General features: G+C 38.5%; 1 protein-coding gene across 4 annotated transcripts in view; it reads right to left on the reverse strand.

The window, feature by feature from the left end:
• Window positions 1-548: 548 nt before the first annotated feature.
• CHIC1 (cysteine rich hydrophobic domain 1) overlaps window positions 549-22,299 on the reverse strand; it is a 136,902-nt gene continuing 115,151 nt past the window's right edge. For 2 of the 4 annotated variants that reach the window (XM_025373543.1, XM_025373546.1), the window contains 3 exons: window positions 8,306-8,362; window positions 7,974-8,033; window positions 549-6,732 (listed from right to left, as the gene is read on the reverse strand). In XM_025373543.1, coding sequence (XP_025229328.1) covers window positions 6,682-6,732; window positions 7,974-8,033; window positions 8,306-8,362 — 168 coding nt within the window. In that variant the 3' untranslated portion in view covers window positions 549-6,681. The remainder of the gene's footprint in view (window positions 6,733-7,973; window positions 8,034-8,305; window positions 8,363-22,299) is intronic. The other 2 variants (XM_025373544.1, XM_025373545.1) reach the window with 2 other exon arrangements.

The raw sequence follows: 22,299 nt of genomic DNA on the forward strand, positions 1-22,299 counted from the left end.
GCAAGCTCCGCCTCCCGGGTTTACGCCATTCTCCTGCCTCAGCCTCCCGAGTAGCTGGGACTACAGGCACCCACCACCTCGCCCAGCTCGTTTTTTGTATTTTTTAGTAGAGACGGGGTTTCACCATGTTAGCCAGGATGGTCTCGATCTCCTGACCTCGTGATCTGCCCGTCTTGGCCTCCCAAAGTGCTGGGATTACAGGCTTGAGCCACCGCGCCCGGCCGGTATGTACTTTTTTTAAAGAAATAATGTTATTGTATATTTAGTAGACTACATTATAGTGTAAACACAAATTTTATATGCACTGGGAAACCCCAAAATTTGTGTGACTTATTTTGGTTGTCTGGAACTGAATTCACACTTCTCTGAGGCATGTCTTTATAGCATAAAATACTTACAGGATTGAACATAACACTAGTATATGTGGGAAAAGGCCAGATATAAAATGCAATTTTTAAAAGGAAGCCTCAATTAATTGCCTTATAATGATGGATACATAGGGAAGGGAAGAAAGGAAGATGCATCAAAAAAACACAGAATTCAATTCATTAACATAGATTTACACTTTATTTTAAGTTTGCATCCTGAGATAATAAAATTTTATCTGACAAGTGAACAATGACAGAAGCAGCAGTGAAAGTTTCAGAGAGGCAGGTATCCTTCATTTTGGCACAGCTGTATATAGATTAAGTTTTTCCAGGGAAGTCATTCTTGGACTCAAGGGAGAAAAAATGAATTCATTCCACAGGCTATGTAACAATGCAAGATGCATGAAAGTTCTTAGTTTGGACGACCATATCCACTATTATTCTTTTCTGGTAAAGCTGTCCCAACAGGAATCCTCTGACAAAAAGTCAAAATCCTAGGCTTCTCCACCAGATATTTTTATCAATGCCCACTTTCTAGTTACCTGGATATCCTGTTCTTGCAGCCAGATTAATATTTGTATGTGGTGAGTCCAAGGAGGGCAAATTCGCTTGTAGATTATATACTTTCAAACACTTGTTACTTGTTTCAAAATCCAGGCATTAAAACAATTTTACACTATTTGCGTACTAGAAAAAATGGAAAAAAAAAGTCGAGATAAAAACAAAGAAATAAAAGAACATTTGAGAAATTATTGCCTTGATTCATGATGTTGAATTTATATACAGAACTACTTTAAGAGTCAGAAATTGATATTTAGTCCAATGCTATAATATGACATTATAACATTTTCCACATTTGTAATCCTCTATGTGTGTGTATATATGAGCAACATGTACACACCTAAATAAACTAGGCCAGTTATATTCTAAAACAGAAAAAAAAACTGAAGGCAAATTTTCACCTTGAGTTATATAGCCTAATATAGCCAAAACAGGCAAACACACGCATTTCATTATTTAGAGACTAGGTAAGCAATCTGTGGAGAGGGTCAAATAATCTTAGTTCCTTTACAAAAGTGGTTCCCAACATTTTTACCATAAGAATCCCTTCATTATTCTTTTTCCCATGTTTCCAAGTATTTAATAAGTTGCACATAATAGGCTTATTTTATTATTAATCAAAAACATACTGCCATTCACAGCTTTTGATCAGTTGTTAATAAGCAAGCAGTGATAACACAGAATTGAGAGAATATAGGCAAGATGCATGGAAATTCAATGTCTTAATTGGCTTGTGAAGCAGGAATATTATGGGTAAATGTATAATTTCTAATATACTTTTTGAAATATTACAAAAAGATCAAGGATACCCTCCACTGCTATCATTTGCTGAAGTTGGGAACCACTGATTTATATCCACCTGCTTTTCCTCCCTAAATATGTATTAACATAATACAATTACCCACTTTTAACACATAAGGGATTAATAACAAAATTTACTATTAAAACAATAGATCAACTGCAACAGTCATTCTGTAGGACCTGACTGAGAAAGAAAACACAGCATGGATTTAAAGAAATCTATTTAGAAATTATATAATTATGATATCCAGTATATCTTTCAGTCAACTTCAAAGCACACTAATATATGAAAATATCCTCAATTCCCCTGTGAGGTAGGTCCAGATTATTGTCCCCACTTCAACAATGAGGACGTGAGGTACAGAGGAATTAAGCAGCAGAGCCAATAATTAAACCAGAAGTGACTTGCATTTGAGACCCATACCACTTTCCTTTCCACCTAATTTTATCAATTTGTTCCAACAGATCTTTTTGAGGGTATGGAATTTCATTAGACACTAAAGTAAATGTTGGATAGGATACGAAATCTTTACATAAATGCAAAAGTGGGTCCTCCAATGTTTCCATTGTTGTTACAGCTATAATTCTTGCCTGAATACCAACTGCATAGACAGATTCTACACAGGCAAAGCACACAGACCTCAGTGCTCAGTTCCTAGGAAAACTACATTTACTCTTAGCATCACCAGGGAACTAAGGTCTAGCAAGCATCAGGTTCTTGGAGTCTGTGTGATAATTAACACACATTAGCCAGCAGCCAGTCGGCAAATCAAACTTTTACTGCATGCAAGGCACTGTGAGAGTTTCCACCAAGAACAGTAGATCTGAGAGTAATCATTCTGAGATTCTATAGAGTAAAAATGTCCTAAGAATTCTTTGAATCACAGAATGTTAAGTGATCTCTAATTTTTTGTACAGCTCTAGGTTCCACCCCATAATTGTACAGAAGAAGAGACAGACATGCAATTAAGATGAACTGCCTGGTGCCCACAATATTAGATCATTTCCTCGTATTGTATGAATTTGACAAAGTCCACAGAAAATGGAACATACTCACGGGGTGCCATCAAAGCAAAAAGGCTGGCTCAGCATCAGGTAAGAAAAATTTGGGGCAAGATAAGATCATTCATTTATATATACAGATAAATATCAATTGTTTTAGTCCACATACTACATGAACAGGTATTAATAAAACCTATGCATTTTTTGTGGAACATTTCCCAACTGTTTGCTATTTAAAGGAATCCAAATAATTTGACAGTTGTTGCAAAATATTTTTAAAGTATACTTTTATAGGCATAAAAGAATCTAATTTCAATAAATTTGAGCACTTATAATCAAATTAGCAAAAAAGTATTTCCACTATGTGAAACTGCTCCAGTTAATCAGGTGAACATAATTTCTATATCCTCCTAGGTCAATATAGTACATTTTAATACAATATTGTTTGAGAGCTTAACATTCAAGTAGTGAGGTTTTATTTTTTTTAAATGGAAGCTTATTTGTAAACAAAATAAAAATGCTAATGATCTTTTAAAGCTTTCATATATTTGTTCAAAGGCTTACACGTTTTTAAACTTATTCAAATTTCACCAAAATGGTAGATGAGTTTAATTGCTCAGATATTAGTGTTTACAGGCCATAATATGAATAGTATGTACATTAAATACTTAAATGGGTTTTGGTGGGGCTTTAATCGAAGACAACTGTCCTTCCAGAACTAAATTAAATTACATGTTAAATTACATGTTTAGAATTATACTGTTTTTTTAAGTGACTAATAGTCCGGTTCTATAACATTTTGTCACTAATATATCATGATTGGGGAAAAGGAAGGAAAGAGGCTTTACATAATAAATAAAAGATAATACACCAGCAAAATATTCTTAAACCTAGTTGAAAAGGATGATTTCCAATCTAATCATCTACCAATTCATTTTTATGCTTCCTTACACGTAATGTGTTATCTTTGTTCTAAAAAGACAAGGCACTTCTCCATCTTCTTCTAAAATTTTACTACAGTGGTCTCTTTCCTAAATTAGCATAAGTGTTAGGAGGGAACAAAGAGTGGAGATATATCTGGGATGGAGTTAATAAATCTGTAAATAACACTTGTCCATATTAGTTATTAGGAATAAACATGTTATTGGCTTTTAGGACAAGCTTAAAAATAGGCAGTTGGTCAAATTTATTAAGCCAGAATCTTGGGCCAAATGAGAAACACTGGAACATTAATTTAAAAAAACAATCTTAGCTTGTAACCTCAAAGCCTTGTGAGATTTATATACTTTGGCAAATACATGTTGTTTTGCTCTGGAAACTATCACAAGTTTCATAAAGGAATATTATGTAACAAAGAAATTCAAAATTACTTTCTTCAGTCTAAAAACAACTTTCACAAAAGTATGTTACTAACCTAATGGAAAATTACAAGTATGTTCTATCCTAAGCGTAACAGAAAAAAGGCTCCATGGGGGAGGAATTAATCACCAGTGTGCTGTGTCATTTTAGCATTCACTGCAACCAATTTCACTGAAAACAAAGCACCACTCCCCGCAAACATTACAAAATACTCAATTGCTAATCAGCCCCCTGCAAAGAAAAACAGTTTGAAAAAGTAGTCATACAAGAGAGGAAAAAAATTGGTATTTTTTTGGGTAGTTGGAGAAACTAAGATGAGTCAACCAGCATAACGAACCATAAAATAACAAACTTGAGTGATTAGAATAGGCTTTAAAATTAAGTTTACACATGCTGACAAATGGTTTTTGTGACAAATGCTACTGTAACTTGAATTATACTGTGTTATTTCCAGATACACTCTATTCCCATTCTCAATAATTGTTTCATGGAAACAATTCACCATTTCCTGCTGTTCTTTGAGCAAAACCAAGTGTGATTTATACATGGCAGAAAAAGTTCCTATGACTATCATATGATCAAATTCTAAGGTTACAGAAAAAAAAAATAAGACTTCTAAGGATTAACACTTAAAGGCAATTATCCTATCAGTGATAATGAGACATTCTGTATTATGCTGAAAATCGATTTTGGTATTAAAATATCACAGTTTGAAGCAAAAATTTGATAACAATAGCTGGAACATAAACCTCAGATACAATTTTTCCCTGACCTTAGCTATAAAACAAGACATTTGGTATACATTTTCAGAGGCCTCTACCTTATCTATAAAAATACACCTTGAATTTTGCAGCAGGCAAACACATGATATTTGCAGGCATACACATTATTAAAGGTTAGAGATCTGGGGTGGCTGAGTGGCATAGAGGTAATGGGGCACAGAGGAAGGTGGAAAAGTGTTTGTGCACACAATTATAATCACATATCAAATAGTATCTTCTTTTTCTCTCTTTTTTAAACTGGTCAAGGACTATGGATTTCAAATTAGGCATAAATTTTAAGAGTGGCTTAAAAAGGCTTGACCTTGTATGAATAAATGATTGTTCACTTCACTGAGATGAATCTTGCCTAAAAGGTTTACTAAAAGCAGTAAAAGATGACAAAATATTATTGAGCCCTAGACACTTTTATTTTTAGCACTATGAGTTACAAATAATGCCTACAAACAGGCATACATTTGCAGTTGAATTAATGTGATATAAAGCTTTCATTATACTGAATTTTCAAATTCTAGTTGTGTGGTGCTAGCAATCATTTTAATTGTGAAGAAAAATAGAGACATATGTACCAAATAAATGTTACATATGTGCTGAATTTATAAACTAAAATAATTTGTCTAAACACTTGTCTTTCCTCATTAATGTTTTATAAAAGATCTTCAAAAACAGAACATAATTTTTTTCAATTATGAATCAGCTGCTATATACTCTTTAGCTACAGCTTCTCAATTAGTTCTCTCTTTCTCAAACTAGAATATCAGAACTGCAGAAAGGCATTAACAGCTTTCAAGAGGGTCTAGATACCTTCTGAAGATGTCTGAAATCTCAAAATACTCCTTAAAGGTCATAATTGTGTGTATTTTCAAAGGAAGAAAAGGCTAATAAATGCAGGATAGTGAGACTGTGAAATGTGTCAGATGTCAAGTAATTTTTTTGTGGAAAGGAGTAGAGGACAAAATGGAAATTATTAAATGAAAAGGAAAAATAAAGGTCATGGTTTCAGGTGCAATACAGAATATCTGAGATAATAATTTCAATTTTAATCCACTTGTTACAAAGGGCAACCTTGCCCTACACCTGAAATTCTTAACATACTCATTATGGCCTTGCCATAAAACAGCATGTTAGCAGTCTCTACATTCAAAGGGATGCTTGCAAACTTCATTCATATTAAAATTTACGTAAAATTGTTGGCAATACAATAAGAGTAATATTACATTATGTAAACCATGGCATACCACATTTTACATTATGCAAAGAGGCAATATTTACAAGTCTTTAGGAGTTTAAGTATTTTATCCACTAACATAAGTGATAAAGCAAAGTGCAGGACAAAACCAGTGCCATTAATTGCATGTCCTTTAAAAGCAGAGTAAAACCATTTCTAAAAGCTACCAAAAGCTTATTTACGTTTGTCCAGTAAGGGATTACAGAGCATCAAGTAGCCTAGAAAAATGATGCGAGTTTAGAAACAATGAATATGAAAATTATAAGGCAGCATGCTCAGAACAAGTTTTTGTTTTTTAAACACCAACACTGATGATTCATCTTTAATGGCAACTATCTATATATGTATATGCACACACGCATGTGTGTGTATTTAAAATTGAGAGTGCAAAACACAAGCCTCATTTAACGACAAAAAAGATGTGCAAATGTTCTTCATAAACCAACACAAAAGAGTGAGAAGAATATTCTACCATTATAAAGAATAAGTTGAACACAGCAAAGAAGACCATCTTCATTCCAAATCTACAAGGCACTAAGGGTAGGAAATGACAGGTAACACAGAAGTGACTGGATAAAACTCCTCAGTCAGGTCGGAATATGGGATATTTTGGTAAGAATTCTATTAGTATTACCTGTAAAATAAAAACAAGAATATATTTACAAAATATTTTTCATTTAATATAACTTATAAACAACCCAGAAACTCTATAATCATTTTTCATAGCACAATATTTCAATTCTACACCATATAAAGTAAGTGAAAATCATGAAAAATTATGTAAAGAACTTAAACCACAAGTTGTAATTAGATTGGCAATTTAAAAATTAAGCTGGCAAACGAAACTACTTATTGTAGCTAACAGATTTTACTATCTGATTTACAATAACTATTTGTCTAGGTTCAGAGGAGCAAACTCTATTATATTATGTTTCTCCCCCACACCCCTATCTTTTTGTTAGCAAAGTAGAGATTTAAAAAAATGCTACACAGATTAAAAAATGTCTTTATATTAGATCTATATATTTTTCAATTAAAGCAACTGATATTAGTTGGAGATTACTATCGTTCACAAGTTGTGAAAAATATAATGTGCCCAAATGGATTGAGTAAAACATATTAATTACAAAAGGTTTGGAAATATAATTTTAAAAAACTCGGATAGTTTTTGAATGTTTTATCTATAATGAATTTAAGACTTGTGGTCATATGCACATTTTCCCCAAAATTATTCAAAGTGTAGAGAGATATGATAATAATCCTTATTTATGAAACACACATGGAATGTTTATTATTAAATACATACTACATCTTGGAAGTTTGGATAAATTTAATATTCTTTTCAATATTAATTATGCAAAATTGATCACATTGGCTATATGTGAATTTATGTCTTATGACTAAGATTGTATAGCTTTCAGTTAAAACAAAAATGAGAACCTTACAGTTTCTTCACTAAAAGTTAAATGTCAGCCAAAAAAAAAAAAAGCCATTAATAGGAATCCAGAATGCAGATGTCAACTCCTATTTTATGCAAGTTTTGACAAGATTACATTTAGAAACATTTTGTTCAACAGCAGCTTTCCCCACCACCACATGCTATGGTTTGTGCCTATGTTAAATGATTAAGGTTGTACAATGTTTTCATTTTAGCATACTAACTGAAACTTTTCTAAGATCTAAATGATTGTTAGCTTTCAAGATATTTTAGGTTGGCTACAAATCTAAAGAAGATAGAAGAAAACCTCTATATTTCAATGGACAAAAGTTCTGGCTGAGAAGAAAAAAAGAAGGAATAGTTGACAAATGAGAAACACAGGAAAATGGTACATTTAGAATGAATCAAAAAATAATTAAAAACAACCTCATACTTACATACTCCATCATATTGCTAGTTTCACATTTCCTCTTAGTCAACTTCCAGTGCAAAGCAAGCTAAGAAAGTATAGTCTTGTTAAGAATTTTTATATTAACTTAAACTAATTACAACCTATACATTTGAATAAATCACTGAAAACAATCCAGGAAAAGTACAGGATACAAAACAGAGCACTTAAAAATACCTTGTAAAGAATATATATTAAAAATTGAGTATTAGTTCTCTAATCCATTCCTTTGTGGCCTAAAAAATTCCCATTTTGTATTTATTTTTCAATTTAATACTGCAAATACATGAATAGGGCATTTATTTGCTTAAAATTTCTTACCTTGTGATATAATCTGTTATTTTCCCATTCTATTAACTTCTGAATTGATCTTCTGGTCTAAGAAAAATGATCAAGACTTTGTTACAAGATAACCTGAAGAGTTATGTAAACTATGTGCATCTATATTTTTCTGCCTACTTGTAATATCCCATTACTTTCTCCTTGTTTTTCTATTAGAAATGAGAAATAAGCAATATAAGTGGCAGAAAGTGCTAAAAAGGAGTAAAATTTTGAATGACTATTATAAGATTATCTACCTATCAATCAATCAATCATATTTTTATATATGCTTTCTAAAATGAAATATGTATGAATTTCTTTGTGTTGTGAGGCCATTCACTGGACTACTGTGAAAACCTAAACAATATACTAACTTGAGACAGTAGTTCATTTATGAATTTAATCTAGATTTTCACACAACTGTCATAGATTACTTTAAATAATCATCTAATGCCAAGCTAATCTAATTTCTCATGGAAAGTTTTCCTACCACAGCTCCTGGCACAATACCTGTCATATAGCATTCAGTCAAGGTCTACAGGCTGAATAAAGCAAGCCAACATATATCTGAATTTCCACTGAAAAGAACATGTTAAAAACAGCCAGTGGAAAAACTTATACTTAGAAAAATATAAATCAGAGAAGCAGTAATGTAGCAAAGAGGGGGACAGAGACTGAGTTGCTTCATTTAGAATCTGTATATTTTGTAGGGAGTACAAAATGTTAAAAAAACTTTTCAAAACATTAAAATAAAAGATGACACCTGCCTAGCTCATCATAGACATTGCCAGTACCAGTGTGCCCTACCTGAGAACTAATGGACCCACCCACTGGCTCACTGCAGACACCACCAGGACCTACGTGCTTCTCCCAGGGCCCCAGGGACTATCTGGTCTGGGAGACTGAGGAGCAAACTTCTTGGCCCACTGGGACCTGCATGCCCTGAATGAGGGCCTGAGGACTGGCCCACCCAGGGCCTGCTGCCACCACTTTTTACACCTGCATGGCCCACCCATGGTCCAAAGACTGACATACTCAGGGCAAGCCAATGCCAGTGCCCACATGCACTATCTGGGGGTTTGAGGACCAGTCTACTTGGCACTGCTGTCCCAAACAAAGCCTTACCACAGCCTCCACAATCAACTGAAGCCTGAGCCACTAAGGAACTCAAAGACACTGCTGAAACTGATTACAGCCAAAGTAATTAAAGGAGACTACACTGTGCTGCCCATGCAGAACCAAAGCCAAAGCACCTTACCCAACCAACATTATAGATACATCTACAGGAAAAACTCTTTCCCTGTGGGAACTACTCCACACAAATGAATGAAGTGGCAATTATAGTAGATGTGGATATCAATGTAAGGACAAACAACAACAATAGCAACAACAATAAAGAAAACAAACAAACAAAACCTCCAAAAGGACACAATAATTTTCGAGCAACAGACTCCAAAGAAAATTAAATTTATGAAGTGCCTGAAAAGGCATTAAAAATGATCTTAAGAAAACTGATATATAAGAAAACAAAATAAACAAGATTTAAAACTCAGGAAAGCAATTAATAATCTAGATGAGAAACCCAACAAAGATATCATTAAAAAGAACAAAACAGAAATTCTAGAACTGAAGAATTCAATGAACGAAATCAAAAATACAATAGAAAGCTTCAACAATAGACAAGCAAAAGACAATTTCTGAACTTGAAGAGAAGTCTTTTGAAATAACCTAGGCAGGAAAAAAAAGATAAAAGGAAAAAGAATAAAGAAAGCCTCTGTGACACCATCAAGCAAACAAATTTTTGACTTGTGGGAGTTCTAGAAGAGAAGAGATGGATAAAAAACATATTCAATGAAACAATAACTGAAAACGTCCCAAGTCTTGGAAGAGATATAGACATCCAAATACAGAAAGCTCAAAGACTCCAAAAGAGATTCAACTGAAAAGGTCGTTTTCAAGGCACATCATAGTCAAACTGTTAAAGTCAGAATCAGAATTCTAAAAACAGCAAGAGAAATGCAGCAAGTCACATATAAGGGAATTCACATCAACTAACAGGAGATTTATCAGCAGAAACCTTCCAGGCCAGGAGAGACTAGACAGATCATCTGAACAGAGAATTAAAAAACAAACATCAGACTTAAACTGCACTATAGACCAAACAGACCTAATAGACATTTACAAAACATTTCATCCAACAATTGCAGGATATACATTCTTCTCATCAGCACATGGAACATTTTCCATGACAAAAAACATGTTAAGTAAAAAACTATCTCAAATGGAAGAAAATCAAAATCATATCAAGTATCTTCTCAGACCACCATAGAATAAAACCAGAAATCAATAACAAGAGAAATTTGGAAACTGTGCCAATACATGGAAATTAAATAATGTGCTCCTGAAAGACCACTAGGTCAATAAAGAAATTAAGGAGAAAATAAAGTTTCCAAAAACAAATAAAAAGGAAAAGCAACGTACCAAAACCTATAAGATACAGCAAAAGCAATACTAAGAAAGAAGTTTATAGCAATAAATGCCTACATCAAAACAGTAGATTTGAAAGAAAGAATATAATGATGTACCTCAAGGAACTAGAAAAGCAAGAACCAACCAAACCTAAAATTCATAGAAGGAAAAAATAATATAGATCAAAGCAGAAAAAAAATAGAGACTAAAAAATATGAAAGATAAATGAAAGAAAAAGTTGGTTCTTGAAAAGATAAAGTAGATAAACCATTAGCTAGACCAAGGGAAAAAGAGAAAAGCCAAATAAAGGGAGAGGGGCCAAGATGGCCAATTAGAAGCAGCTGTGGTCCACCACTCTCAAGGAGAGGAATGAAAGGGGTGAGTGAATATAGCACCTTCAACTGAAATATCTAGGTTCTCATGTTAGGACTGCTTAGAGAAGTAACTCGACACACAGAGAACAAAAGCAGGGTGGGGCAATGGCCCACCTGGGAGTGACATGGAGCCAAGAGAAACCCACCTCCAGCCCTAGAAAGCAGTGAGTGACTGTGTGACCCTGGGAAACCATGCTTCTCTCAGGGATCTTTGCAACCCATGGGTCAGCAGATCTCCCTGTGAGCCCATGCCACCAGAGCCTTGGGTCCGATACAGAGCTGTATGGAGTCTAGGGGAGCAGCTACTCCGGCATGCACAGAGACCCAAGAGCTTTGCATACTCTGGTCCGGAGATCCCCAATGAATGTGTCTGCAACTCAGGCAAGACAGGAGGTCTGCATATACGCCTAGGAAGGGGGTAGAGTCCAGGGAGCGAGAGGCATGTTCTGCAGGCCCCATTTCCACCTCATCTCACAAAATAATAATGACTTGGAATCCTAGTCAGCCTCAGGTAACAGGGAGAGGGACAGGTTCTACCTCTACTATTTGGTCGGCTTAGCTGTTCTAGCCTGTGGGCTTTGTAGAATCCAAATGGTCTGGAGGAGAAAGGGGTCCCCCAGCAATGCAGCACAGTGGCTTGGCCAGATTGTCACCAGACTGCTTCTTTAAGTGGGACCAAATCCATTCTTCCACACTGGGCAGGACCTCCCAGCCGGATCCTCCAGCCACACCTGCAGGCACCTACTAGGGATAGAGCTCTGATCTCTCTCTGAGACATAGTGTGGCAGGGGATGGGCAGGGGTGGAGGAGGAGGGTCACCACCTGGATTGGTTGGACAACTCAGCAGTTCCACCATGTGGGCTTACAGTCCAAACAATACAGATGAGGAAGGGTCCCCTGAGTAGTGCAACATAGTGGCTTTCCCAGATTGTAGCCAAACTGCTTCTTTAGGCAGGGCACTGATCCATTCCTTCTCACTGGGCAGAACCTCCCAACAGGACCTTTCAGCCATGCCTGCTGGCACCTATTAGGGGCAGAGCTCTGATCTCTCCCTGGGATGGAGTGCCTGGGAGAGAGGAGGGCCACCACCTGGGTTGGTTGGTCACTCAGCTGTTCCAGCCTGCTAGCTTTGGAGAGTCCAAGCGCACAGGGGCAGACGTGGTTCCCCACTATGACACAGCTGTTCTGTTGAGGCACAACCAGACTGCTTCTTTAAGTGGGACCCTGATCCACTCCTCCTTTTGAGGTGTGTCCTCCCAGTTGGAACCTCTGGCCACCCCTCCCCGCTCCGTTCCCTGGGATGGAATGCCTGAGGGGCAAGGCAGGCTGCCAACTTGGCTGTTTGGGCTTATCAGTTGGTCCAGCCTGTGGGCCATGAAAAGCCCAAACTGATCAGGGGCTGAAGGGATAACCAACACAGCATAGCTGCTCTACCAAAATGCAGCCAGAATGGTTCTTTAAGTGGGTGCCTGATCTTATTCCTCCTGACTGGGAGACACCACCAAACGGGTCTCCAGTCACCTCCTACAGGCATGTTCAGGCTGGCAAAAGGTCAGTACTGCCCTGGAATGGAGCTTCCAGAGGAATGGGCTGACTGCCATCTTTTCTCTTTTGCAGTCTTCACTAGTGATACCTTCAGGTATGAGAAAAACTGAGGCAACTAAGGTCTAGAGCAGACCCTCAGCAAACTGCAGCAGCCCTATGGAACAGAGGCCAGACTGTCAGAAGAAAAATAAAGAGAAAACAACCACAAAAACTCCATCCAAAGGTCAGCAACCTCCAAAATCAAAGGTAGATAAGCCCACAAAGATGAGAAAGAACAAAAAAATGCTAAAAACTCAAAAATCCAGAGTGCCCCTGTTCCTACAAATGACCACAACACCTCTCCACCAAGGGCTCAGAACTGGGCTGAGGCTGAGATAGCTGAAATGACAGAAGTAGGCTTAAGAAGGTGGGTAATAATGAACTTCGCTGAGCTAAAGGAGCATGTTGTAACCCAATGCAAAGAAGCTAAGAATCATGATAAAACAATACAGGAGCTGACAGCCAAAATAGCCAGTTTAGAGAGAAAAATAACTGATATGTTAGACCTGAAAAATATACTACAAGAACTTCACAATACAATCACAAGTATTAATGGCAAAGTAGACCAAACAGAGGAAAGAATGTCAGAGCTGGAAGACTATCTTTCTGAAATAAGCCAGAAAGATGACAATACAGATAAAAGACTGAAAAGAAATGAACAAAACCTCTGAGAAATATGGAATTACGTAAAGAGACCGAATCTATGACTGATTTGGGTACCTGAAAGAAACTGGGAGAATGGAACCAAATTGGAAAACATACTTGAGGATATCATCCAAGAGAACTTCCCCAAACTAGCTAGACAGGCCAACATTCAAATTCAAGAAATGCAGAGAAACTCAGTAAGATATTCCACGAGATCATCCCCAATGCATGATCATCAGATTCTCCAAGGTCGAAATGAGAGAAAAAATGTTAAGGGTAGCCAGAGAGAAAGGCCAAGTCACATACAAGGGGAAGCCCATGAGACTAAAAGCAGACCGCTCAGTGAAAAACCCTACAAGCCAGAAGAAATCGGGGGCCAACAGTCAACATTCTTAAAGAATTTCCAACCCCCAAATTCATGTCCAGCCAAACTAAGCTTCATAAGCAAAAGAGAAATAAAATCCTTTTCAGACAAGCAGATGCTGATGGAATTTGTTACCACCAGACCTCCCCTGCAAGAACTCCTGAAGGAAGCACTAAATATGGAAAGGAAAAACTGTCATCAGTCACTACAAAAACATACTTAAGTACACAGACCAGTGACACAATGAAGCAATCACATTAACAAGTTTGCAAAATAAACAGTTAGCATCATGATGAAAAAAATCAAATCCATACATAACAACACTAACCTTAAATGTAAATGGCTAAATGCCCCAATTTAAAGACACAGAATGACAAGCTGGATAAAGAACAAAGACATATTGGTATGCTGTCTTCAAAAGACCCATCCTACATGCAAAGACAAAAATATGCTACAAATAAAGGGAAGGAAGAAAATTTACCAAACAAATGAAAAGCAGAAAAAAGCAGGGGTTGCAATCCTAGTTTCTGAAAAACCAAACTTTAAACCAACAAAGATCAAAAAAGACAAAAGAGGGCATTACATAATGGTAAAGGGTTCAATTCAACAAGAAGAGTTAACTACCTAAATATATATGCAACCAATACAATAGCACCCAGATTCATAAAGCAAGTTTTTAGAGACTTTCAAAAGGCTTAGACTCCCACACAATAATAGTGAAAGACTTTAACACCCCACTGACAATATTAGACAGATCATTGCGATAGAAGATTAACAGACATTCAGGACTTAAACTCAGCTCTGGATCAAGTGGACCTGATAGATATCTAAGAACTTTCCACTCCAAAACAACAGAATATACATTCTTCTCATCGCCAAATGGTACTTACTCTAAAATTGATCGCATAATTGGAAGTAAAACACTCCTCAGCAAATGCAAAAGAACAGAAATCATAATAGTCTTTCAGAGCACAGGACAATCAAATTAGAACACTAGATTAAGAAATTCCCTCAAAACCACTGTGATGGTTATTACTGAGTGTCAACTTGGTTGGACTGAAGGATACAAAGTATTGATCCTAGGTGTGTCTGTGATGGTGTTGCCAAAAGAAGTTAACATTTGAGTCAGTGGGCTGGGGAAGGCAGATTCACCCTTAATCTGGTGGGCACAATCTAATCACCTGCCAATAAATATAAAGCAGGCAGAAAAATGTGAAAAGGAGAGACTGGCCTAGCCTCCCAGCCTACATCTTTCTCCCATGCTGGATGCTTCCTACCCTTGAACATTGGACTCCAAGTTCTTCTGTTTTGGGACTCGGACTGTCTCTCCTTCCTCCTCAGCTTGCAGACTGTGGGACCTTGTGATTGTGTAAGTTAATATGTAATAAACTCCCCAATACAACCAAACAACTGCATCGAAACTGAACAATGTGCTCCTAAATGACCCTTGGGTACATAATGAAATTAAGGCAGATGTAGGAGATTGGTCATGGGGGTGGGAGAAATTATAGGAAAAACACAAACCTTCTTGGAAGGCCGGGAGGTTTTACAAAAGCTTTGAAAGATAATTTGGCTGAAGGCAGCCAAATTCTCTTATGTGGAGCCTGAGAGGAAAACGTAGAAAAAAAGGAAGTGTAAAGGAATTGATCTAGATAAGTTAGTTTACTTAGGCCTCAGAACCTGGTCTTTAATCATTTGTGTGCAGGACTGCTCTCTCCAGGGGGGCGGCCATGTTAATTACCCACAAGTGTGTTGACTCAAAGCCTGTGTCATTAAATCTGTACTAAATAAATGCCTGCAGCACTGGCTTGTCAGGACTGTGGCTGCTGGGACTCTTTATGGTGCCCTCCTTGGTGGGCACTCCAGTCCCCTAGCCATGCAGCCAGGCAAAAAACCTGTGTCTGCATACATTTTTTCATCTGTCGCTCTGCCATGGTCTGCTGGTCAGACCCAGCAGCTGGTGCCCTATGTGAGAAATAACTGCAACGGATCGCAATGGAACCCTTGAAAATGAAGGTGAAGAGGCTGCACAGTCAGTAAGTCATTGGTGCCTGCTTGGGATTTGCAAGTTTGAGGAAATTGTTCAGGCTAGGGTTTCACCATAGGACAACAGTTATCAGCTCAACAGCAACAGTATATAAAAGTATTGAAACAGCTGCTTAAAGCTAGTGGAGCCTCGGTTTCACAGGCTCAATTAAGGGACCTAATGCAAACTGTTGTTTCCCATAACTCATGGTTCCCGGAAGAAGGTACGCTAGATGTAGAGCTCTTGGAACAAGTGAAGAGAAATCTTCAAGAACATCATGCACAAGGGCAATGGGTCCCAGTCACATCTCTAATGGTATGGGCTTTAGTAAGGGCTGCTTTGGTCCCGCTATACACAGAAGAGCCTAAAAGGGGGAGGGAAGAGGAACCATCACCTACCTTTCCACCTCCATCTCCCTCAGCCTTGCCGTTTCTGGGCAAAAATAACAAAGAGGAAACGGAAGTTTTGCCTGAGCCTCCTCCTCCAATAAATTGGAAAAAAGACAAGGGATACACTACAGCTATGGGACCCTGTCTTAGGCAAGTGGCATTAGAAGGGGAGCTCTTGGCCTGCCTGTTAATACAAAATTGACAAGGCAAAAAGGTATATGAACCCATTTGTTTTAACATTTATAAAAAGATTTAAAAAAAGCATTAAAGCAAGCAGAGTCGCTAGACCATTTACGAAAGGAATAACTGAGGCGATGGTAGACAACTTCTGTATGAGCCCATGGGACTAATCAGTGCTAGCTAAAACAACTTTGGAGCCCAGTCAGTACCACCTCTGTAGGGCAGAATATGATGAATTGTGCAAACAACAAGCCAACAGAATCAAGTGGCTGGGCAAGACACAACCACTGCTATGCTCCAGGGGAGGTGTCCCCATGCCGATGAACAACAACAACTAAATTGTGATCCCCCGGTCTACACACAAGTGTCTTTGTGTGATCTCAGGGCTTGGGACTGAATTCCCCAAAGTGGAGTTCAACAGGCATTGTTTTGTAAATGTTCGACAAGGGCCACAGGAGCCATTTGTTGAATTTATCAACTGGTTAACCCAGGCAATTAAGAGATGAATTAGTCACGCCCAGGTCACTGATATATTATTATTGCAATTGGTTTATGAAAATGCTAACATCGACTGCCAGCAAGCAATGCAGGCAATCAGAGGACAGGCAGCCACAGTCGGGGAACTTATACAAGCATGTCAACTGGTGGGGACTGAAACACACAAAACCAAAATATTGGCTATGGCATTAAGGCCTCCTAAAGTGAAAAAGGAGAGAAACCCAAATTGTTTTCTATGTGGAGAGCCAGGTCATATGAAGTGGGAATGCCCCAATAATAGAGACTAAGGTTAACTCAGGAAAAGAACTCCCTTCTATATGCCCCTGATATAAAAAGGGGAAACATTGGGCAAATCAGTGCAGGTCCAAATTGATAAAAACAGCAACCCCATAAGTAATCAGGTGGGAAACTTCATGAGGGACTGGCCCCAGGCCCTGCTCCAAATTGGGGCAATGCCAGTGGCTTTCCTCTGTCAGATGAAAAGCCCACAGTCCTCTCTCTCAGAGCTGCCACCACTGGGAGCACAGGACTGGACTTACTCTGCCCCAAATAATTAGGGCTAAAAGAAGATGACTTTAAAAGGGTTGCAACCGGGATCTCGGGCCCACTGCCTCTAGGAACTGTGGGATTAGTCCTAGGGCAATCACACCTATCCAGTAAAGTAATTAATTTGCTCACCAGGGTAGTGATTATCAAGGTGAGATATTAGTTATGATGGAATGTAAAGGTCTGCATATTCTTCCCCCTGGATCAAAGATAGCTCAGTTAATACTCTTACCGTACTGGGTCCCCAATGCCCAGGGAAGAGAAAGGAGAAAGGGAAGTTTTGGAAGCACGGGAGCCACAGGAGTATATTTGAACCAATTAATCACTGATCAGAGACCCATGATTACCTTAAAATTTGGAAATAAAAATTTTACTGGCTTATTGGACACAGGGGTGGGCATTTCAATAATTAGTTATCAAAACTGAACAGAAACTTGGCCTTGGGTCACTCAGAAACAAAAAATTGTCAGTGTTGGGGAAGCACACACTGCCAAGCAGAGCACATGCCCCCTAACGTGTTGCAATTCAGAGGGAAGAAAGGCAGTTATACAACCTCTAATCATGCCCATCCCTGTTAATCTTTGGGGAACCGGACCTATTAGCCCAATGCGGGAGTCACTTTGCAGACCCCTTTCTAATAATGGTCACTGTTATTATCCCTCCCCCACCCGACACGGCTCTCTCAAGATCCAATTTGGGTAGAACAGTGGCTTTTAAAGGGAGAGAAATTACAAAGAGCCCATGAATTAGTTGAGCAATTAAAAGCTGGCCATATAGAACAATCAAACAGCCCTTGGAATTCGGCCATTTTCGTCATTTCCCAAAAGTCTGCTAAATGGAGACTTTTGCATGACCTGTGGGCTATCAATGCTAATTTGCAACCTATGGGACCCCTTCAACAGGGTCTCCCTTCCCCCATGGTGATTCCTCAAGATTGGCCTATAGTTGTTATTGACTTAAAAGACTGTTTTTATACTATTCCCCTTCCAAAAAAGGACAGAGAAAAATTTGCATTTACAATACCAGCTATCAATAATGAAAGGCTAGCTCACCAATTTCATTGGAAAGTGCTTCCTCAAGGAATGCTGAACAATCCTACCATGTGTCAGTATCATGTAAATCAAGCTTTGCTCCCCAATAGAAAATAATTTCCTAATTGCACAATTATTCATTTTATGGATGATATTCTACTAGCAGCCCCAATGAGCCAGTACTTTTAAGTTTATATGCCTCTGTCATAAAGAATGCACAGTTAAGAGGTTTAATCATAGCACCTGAAAAAGTACAAATGTTCTCTCCTTGGAAATATCTCAGGTACATACTAATTTCGTGATCAGTAAGAACCCAAAAGGTTAAATTAAATACTAGCAACTTGCACATCTTAAATGATAATCAGAAATTACTAGGTGATATTAACTGACTTCACCCCACCTTGGGCAAAACTTCTGATAAGTTACAAAACCTGTTTTCTATCTTAAAGGGTGATGCTGCCCTAGACTCTCCAAGGTATTTAACTCCTGCAGCAAAAAGGGAAATAGAAGAAATAGAGGAAGTTATTTCTCAGAGGCAACCAGATCGCATAACATCCACAATACTCAGTTCAGTTGTTTGTTTTTCCCACTAAACATTCCCCAACAGGGTTAACAGGACAGATGCCCCCAGGGCTGCGCTTTCTAGAATGGGTTTTTTGCTCACATACCAGGACTAAATCACCCTCTCCCTATATCCAACTAGTTAGTAAAGTCATCTATTCAGGTGGCAGATGATGCAGTCAGTTGCTAGGTTATGACCCTGATGTCATCAGAATTCCTTTAAGTAAAAAGCAATTCGAAGCAATAAGAAGCAGTATTGCCCTTATCGATGTCATCAGAATTCCTTTAAGTAAAAAGCAATTCGAAGCAATAAGAAGCAGTATTGCCCTTATCTTTAGACCTGCAAATAGCACTTTCTGATTACACAGGCCATATACAGAATGCCCTTCCTGCTGATAAACTACTTCAGTTCTTATCTCATACTTCTGTGGTTGTGCCTACCAAAATATTTCACTCCCCCATACCTAACGCTTTAACACTGTTTACATGGCTCTGGTAAACATAGAAAAGTGGCTGTTTGGTGGAGACCACATAATTCCCTCACTCATTCTGGATTTACTAGCACTCAGAGAGCTGAAGTGGGAGCCCTGGAAACTTTTTCTGCTCAGCCCATCAATATTGTTAGTGACTCTGCTTATTCTGTTTATTTACTGCAGAACCTTGAAACAGCCCTCATGAAGTCCACTCTGGAGCTCACCCTGTGTGCACTTTTTCTTCAACTTCAGCAACTGCTAGATTAATGTACACATCCTACTTTTATCACACATATTCGAGCCCACAGCTCACTGCCTAGCCCATTGGCTTATGGCAATGATCAAGCAGACCTACAAGTTATGACATTACTGTTTGATCAAGCCACCCAATTGCATCAACTTTTCCACCAAAATTGGAGAAACTTAACAATTTCAACTTACCCAGAGACTTGCTAAATAAATTATCCTGCAATGCTCAGATTGCCAGCTCACAGGCATGTCCCCTCCTTCAAGAGGTGTTAACCCTAGAGGACTAGAACCTAATCAGTTATGGCAAACAGACGTTACACACATCTCTGAATTTGGAAAACTAAGATATGTACATGTATCTGTTGATACCAATTCTCACTTAATTAGCACTCATGCCTTTCCTGGAGAGTCCACCTGACATGTCATTAAACATCTTCTTTTAACTTTTGCCTTTATGGGGCAGCCCACAAAAATTAAAATTGACAATGGTATGGCTTATGCCAGCTCACAATTTCAACAATTTTGTCACACATGGAACATCCAACATTCCACAAGCATCCTGTATAACCCCCAAGGACAGGCCATAGTAGAACGTACCCATGCCACCCTTAAAAATATGCTCAAAAAACAAAAAAGGGGGAATATGAGTAAGGACCCTGCAACACCACTAGCACAAGCCTTATTTACCCTTAATTTCTTAAATTTAAATGATGAATTTCAATCAGCTGTAGAAAAGCACTTTGCTAAAACCTCTCAAGACATAAAACCCACAGTTTTATGGAAAGATGTAAACAGTAATGTATGGTGTGGTCCAAATAATTTGTTAATGTGGGGAAGAGGATATGCTTGTGTTCACACCCCCTCAGGTCCTCTTTGGATTCCGGCATGATGCATCAAACCATACCATGGCGTGGCTAGGACCCAACCCAGTACCAGAAATGAAGAAAATGACCGTGCAGGACCTGCAGCCCCAGATGATGCAGCTTCCTTGGACGACACAAGCCCTGGACATTACCTGGGGGATGCTGAAGAAGACAACTCTGGAGGCTGAGCGAATCCTGCTCTGGACACAAGACACCATTTACTCCAGATAATTTGTTCCTTGCTATGCTCTCTGTTGTACACTGCAACTTGCATAGGGTATTAATCCTTTTTATGCTCTTGCTTTGTCTACAACCTGTACCTGCTACACTCTATTGGGCTCATATCTTGCATCCACCTTTCTTCTGCCCCATCACCTGGGCAGACACCCACTTCCCAGCCTCTAATAATGTAACTGCTTGGCTAGGAGGAATAGATTTACCCCCAGTGGGGTCCCTCATTAATGGCACACATTGGACTAAGGTGCCAGGTAACACTACATATCACTCCACTATCCTCCTACTGTGTGTAAGTTATAAAAGTTCTAACCCTTACTGTGTGCCTGCCCAAACACAATTATGGCTATATCATGGCAAAGGAAATACCTTAATAGTCTTAGTTATAGGTAGCCTCAAACTGGGCAATGCCACCAATACCACTTTCCCCAGCATTCCTCCCTGTGCTAAAGAGCAAAGCCAAGAAAGTAATGGATTCCACTTGGCTGGGATGTCTATCACGGGGCACAAGCCTCCAGTTAGGCAATTATAACGTCTTTAACTGGAGCTCCCACAGCCCTTTCAGGGTGATCATACTGATGTTCCCATCTACCATGGCATCACTGACAGTTTCGCAGCCATGGCCTGCTCCCCTATAATTTGGGCCAATAGTGGGGTGCGGTATCCCAAATCCCAACTAGAGTCCATGCCACTCCAAGACACTTTATGGTGCCTGGGACATCTTAGCACCTCCCTTAAAACCTGGCATGGGACATATCATAATTCCAGTCACAATTACACTATGACCATTTTTCATAATCACACTGATCAGTACCTGATTTGCACTACCCATCCACATGTTTTCCTTATGGGAATCAATATTTCCATTACATCCCAAAACTCCACGTTTGTGACCTGAGTGCAGGGACAGGCTTGGTTCGCCTCTTGTATCACTAATTACAATATACCTAATTTAAATTACAAGTGTCATGGTATTAAGGAGACAATCTAAGGCATTCCTACCAGTCAATTTGACACACGATTGGCAAGGGTCCTCTGCTCTTACCACCTTAGAAAGTGCCCTGTCCCAGGTCAGACACAAAAGATTCATAGTTACACTTACAGCCTTTATAGTCTCTGCCATAGTCATCCTAGCAATTGCTAGTGTTGCTGTAGCATCTATTACTGAATCACTACAAACAGCTACTTTTGTAGATAATTTGGCCAGGAATGTCTCTAATGAATGTCTCTTACGGCAGGGTATATATAGATCAAAAGATTCTTGCACGTCTGAAAGCCCTTGAAATATGTGCCTTGAAATACGTGGTGGAGCGACAAGATACACTGGCATTCCGACAGCAATTAAACTGTGACTGGGGGCTTAAGCACATCTGTGTCACCTCTCTACCTTGGAATCAATCAATACATAGTTGAGATGAGGTGAAACAACACCTCTAGGGAACATTTCATGGTAATTTAACAGCAGATGTAAAGCAACTTAAAACTAAAATTCTAGAATCCCTAAATGC

The sequence above is a fragment of the Theropithecus gelada genome, chromosome X (genome assembly GCF_003255815.1).
Source record: "Theropithecus gelada isolate Dixy chromosome X, Tgel_1.0, whole genome shotgun sequence".
NCBI lineage: Eukaryota > Metazoa > Chordata > Mammalia > Primates > Cercopithecidae > Theropithecus > Theropithecus gelada.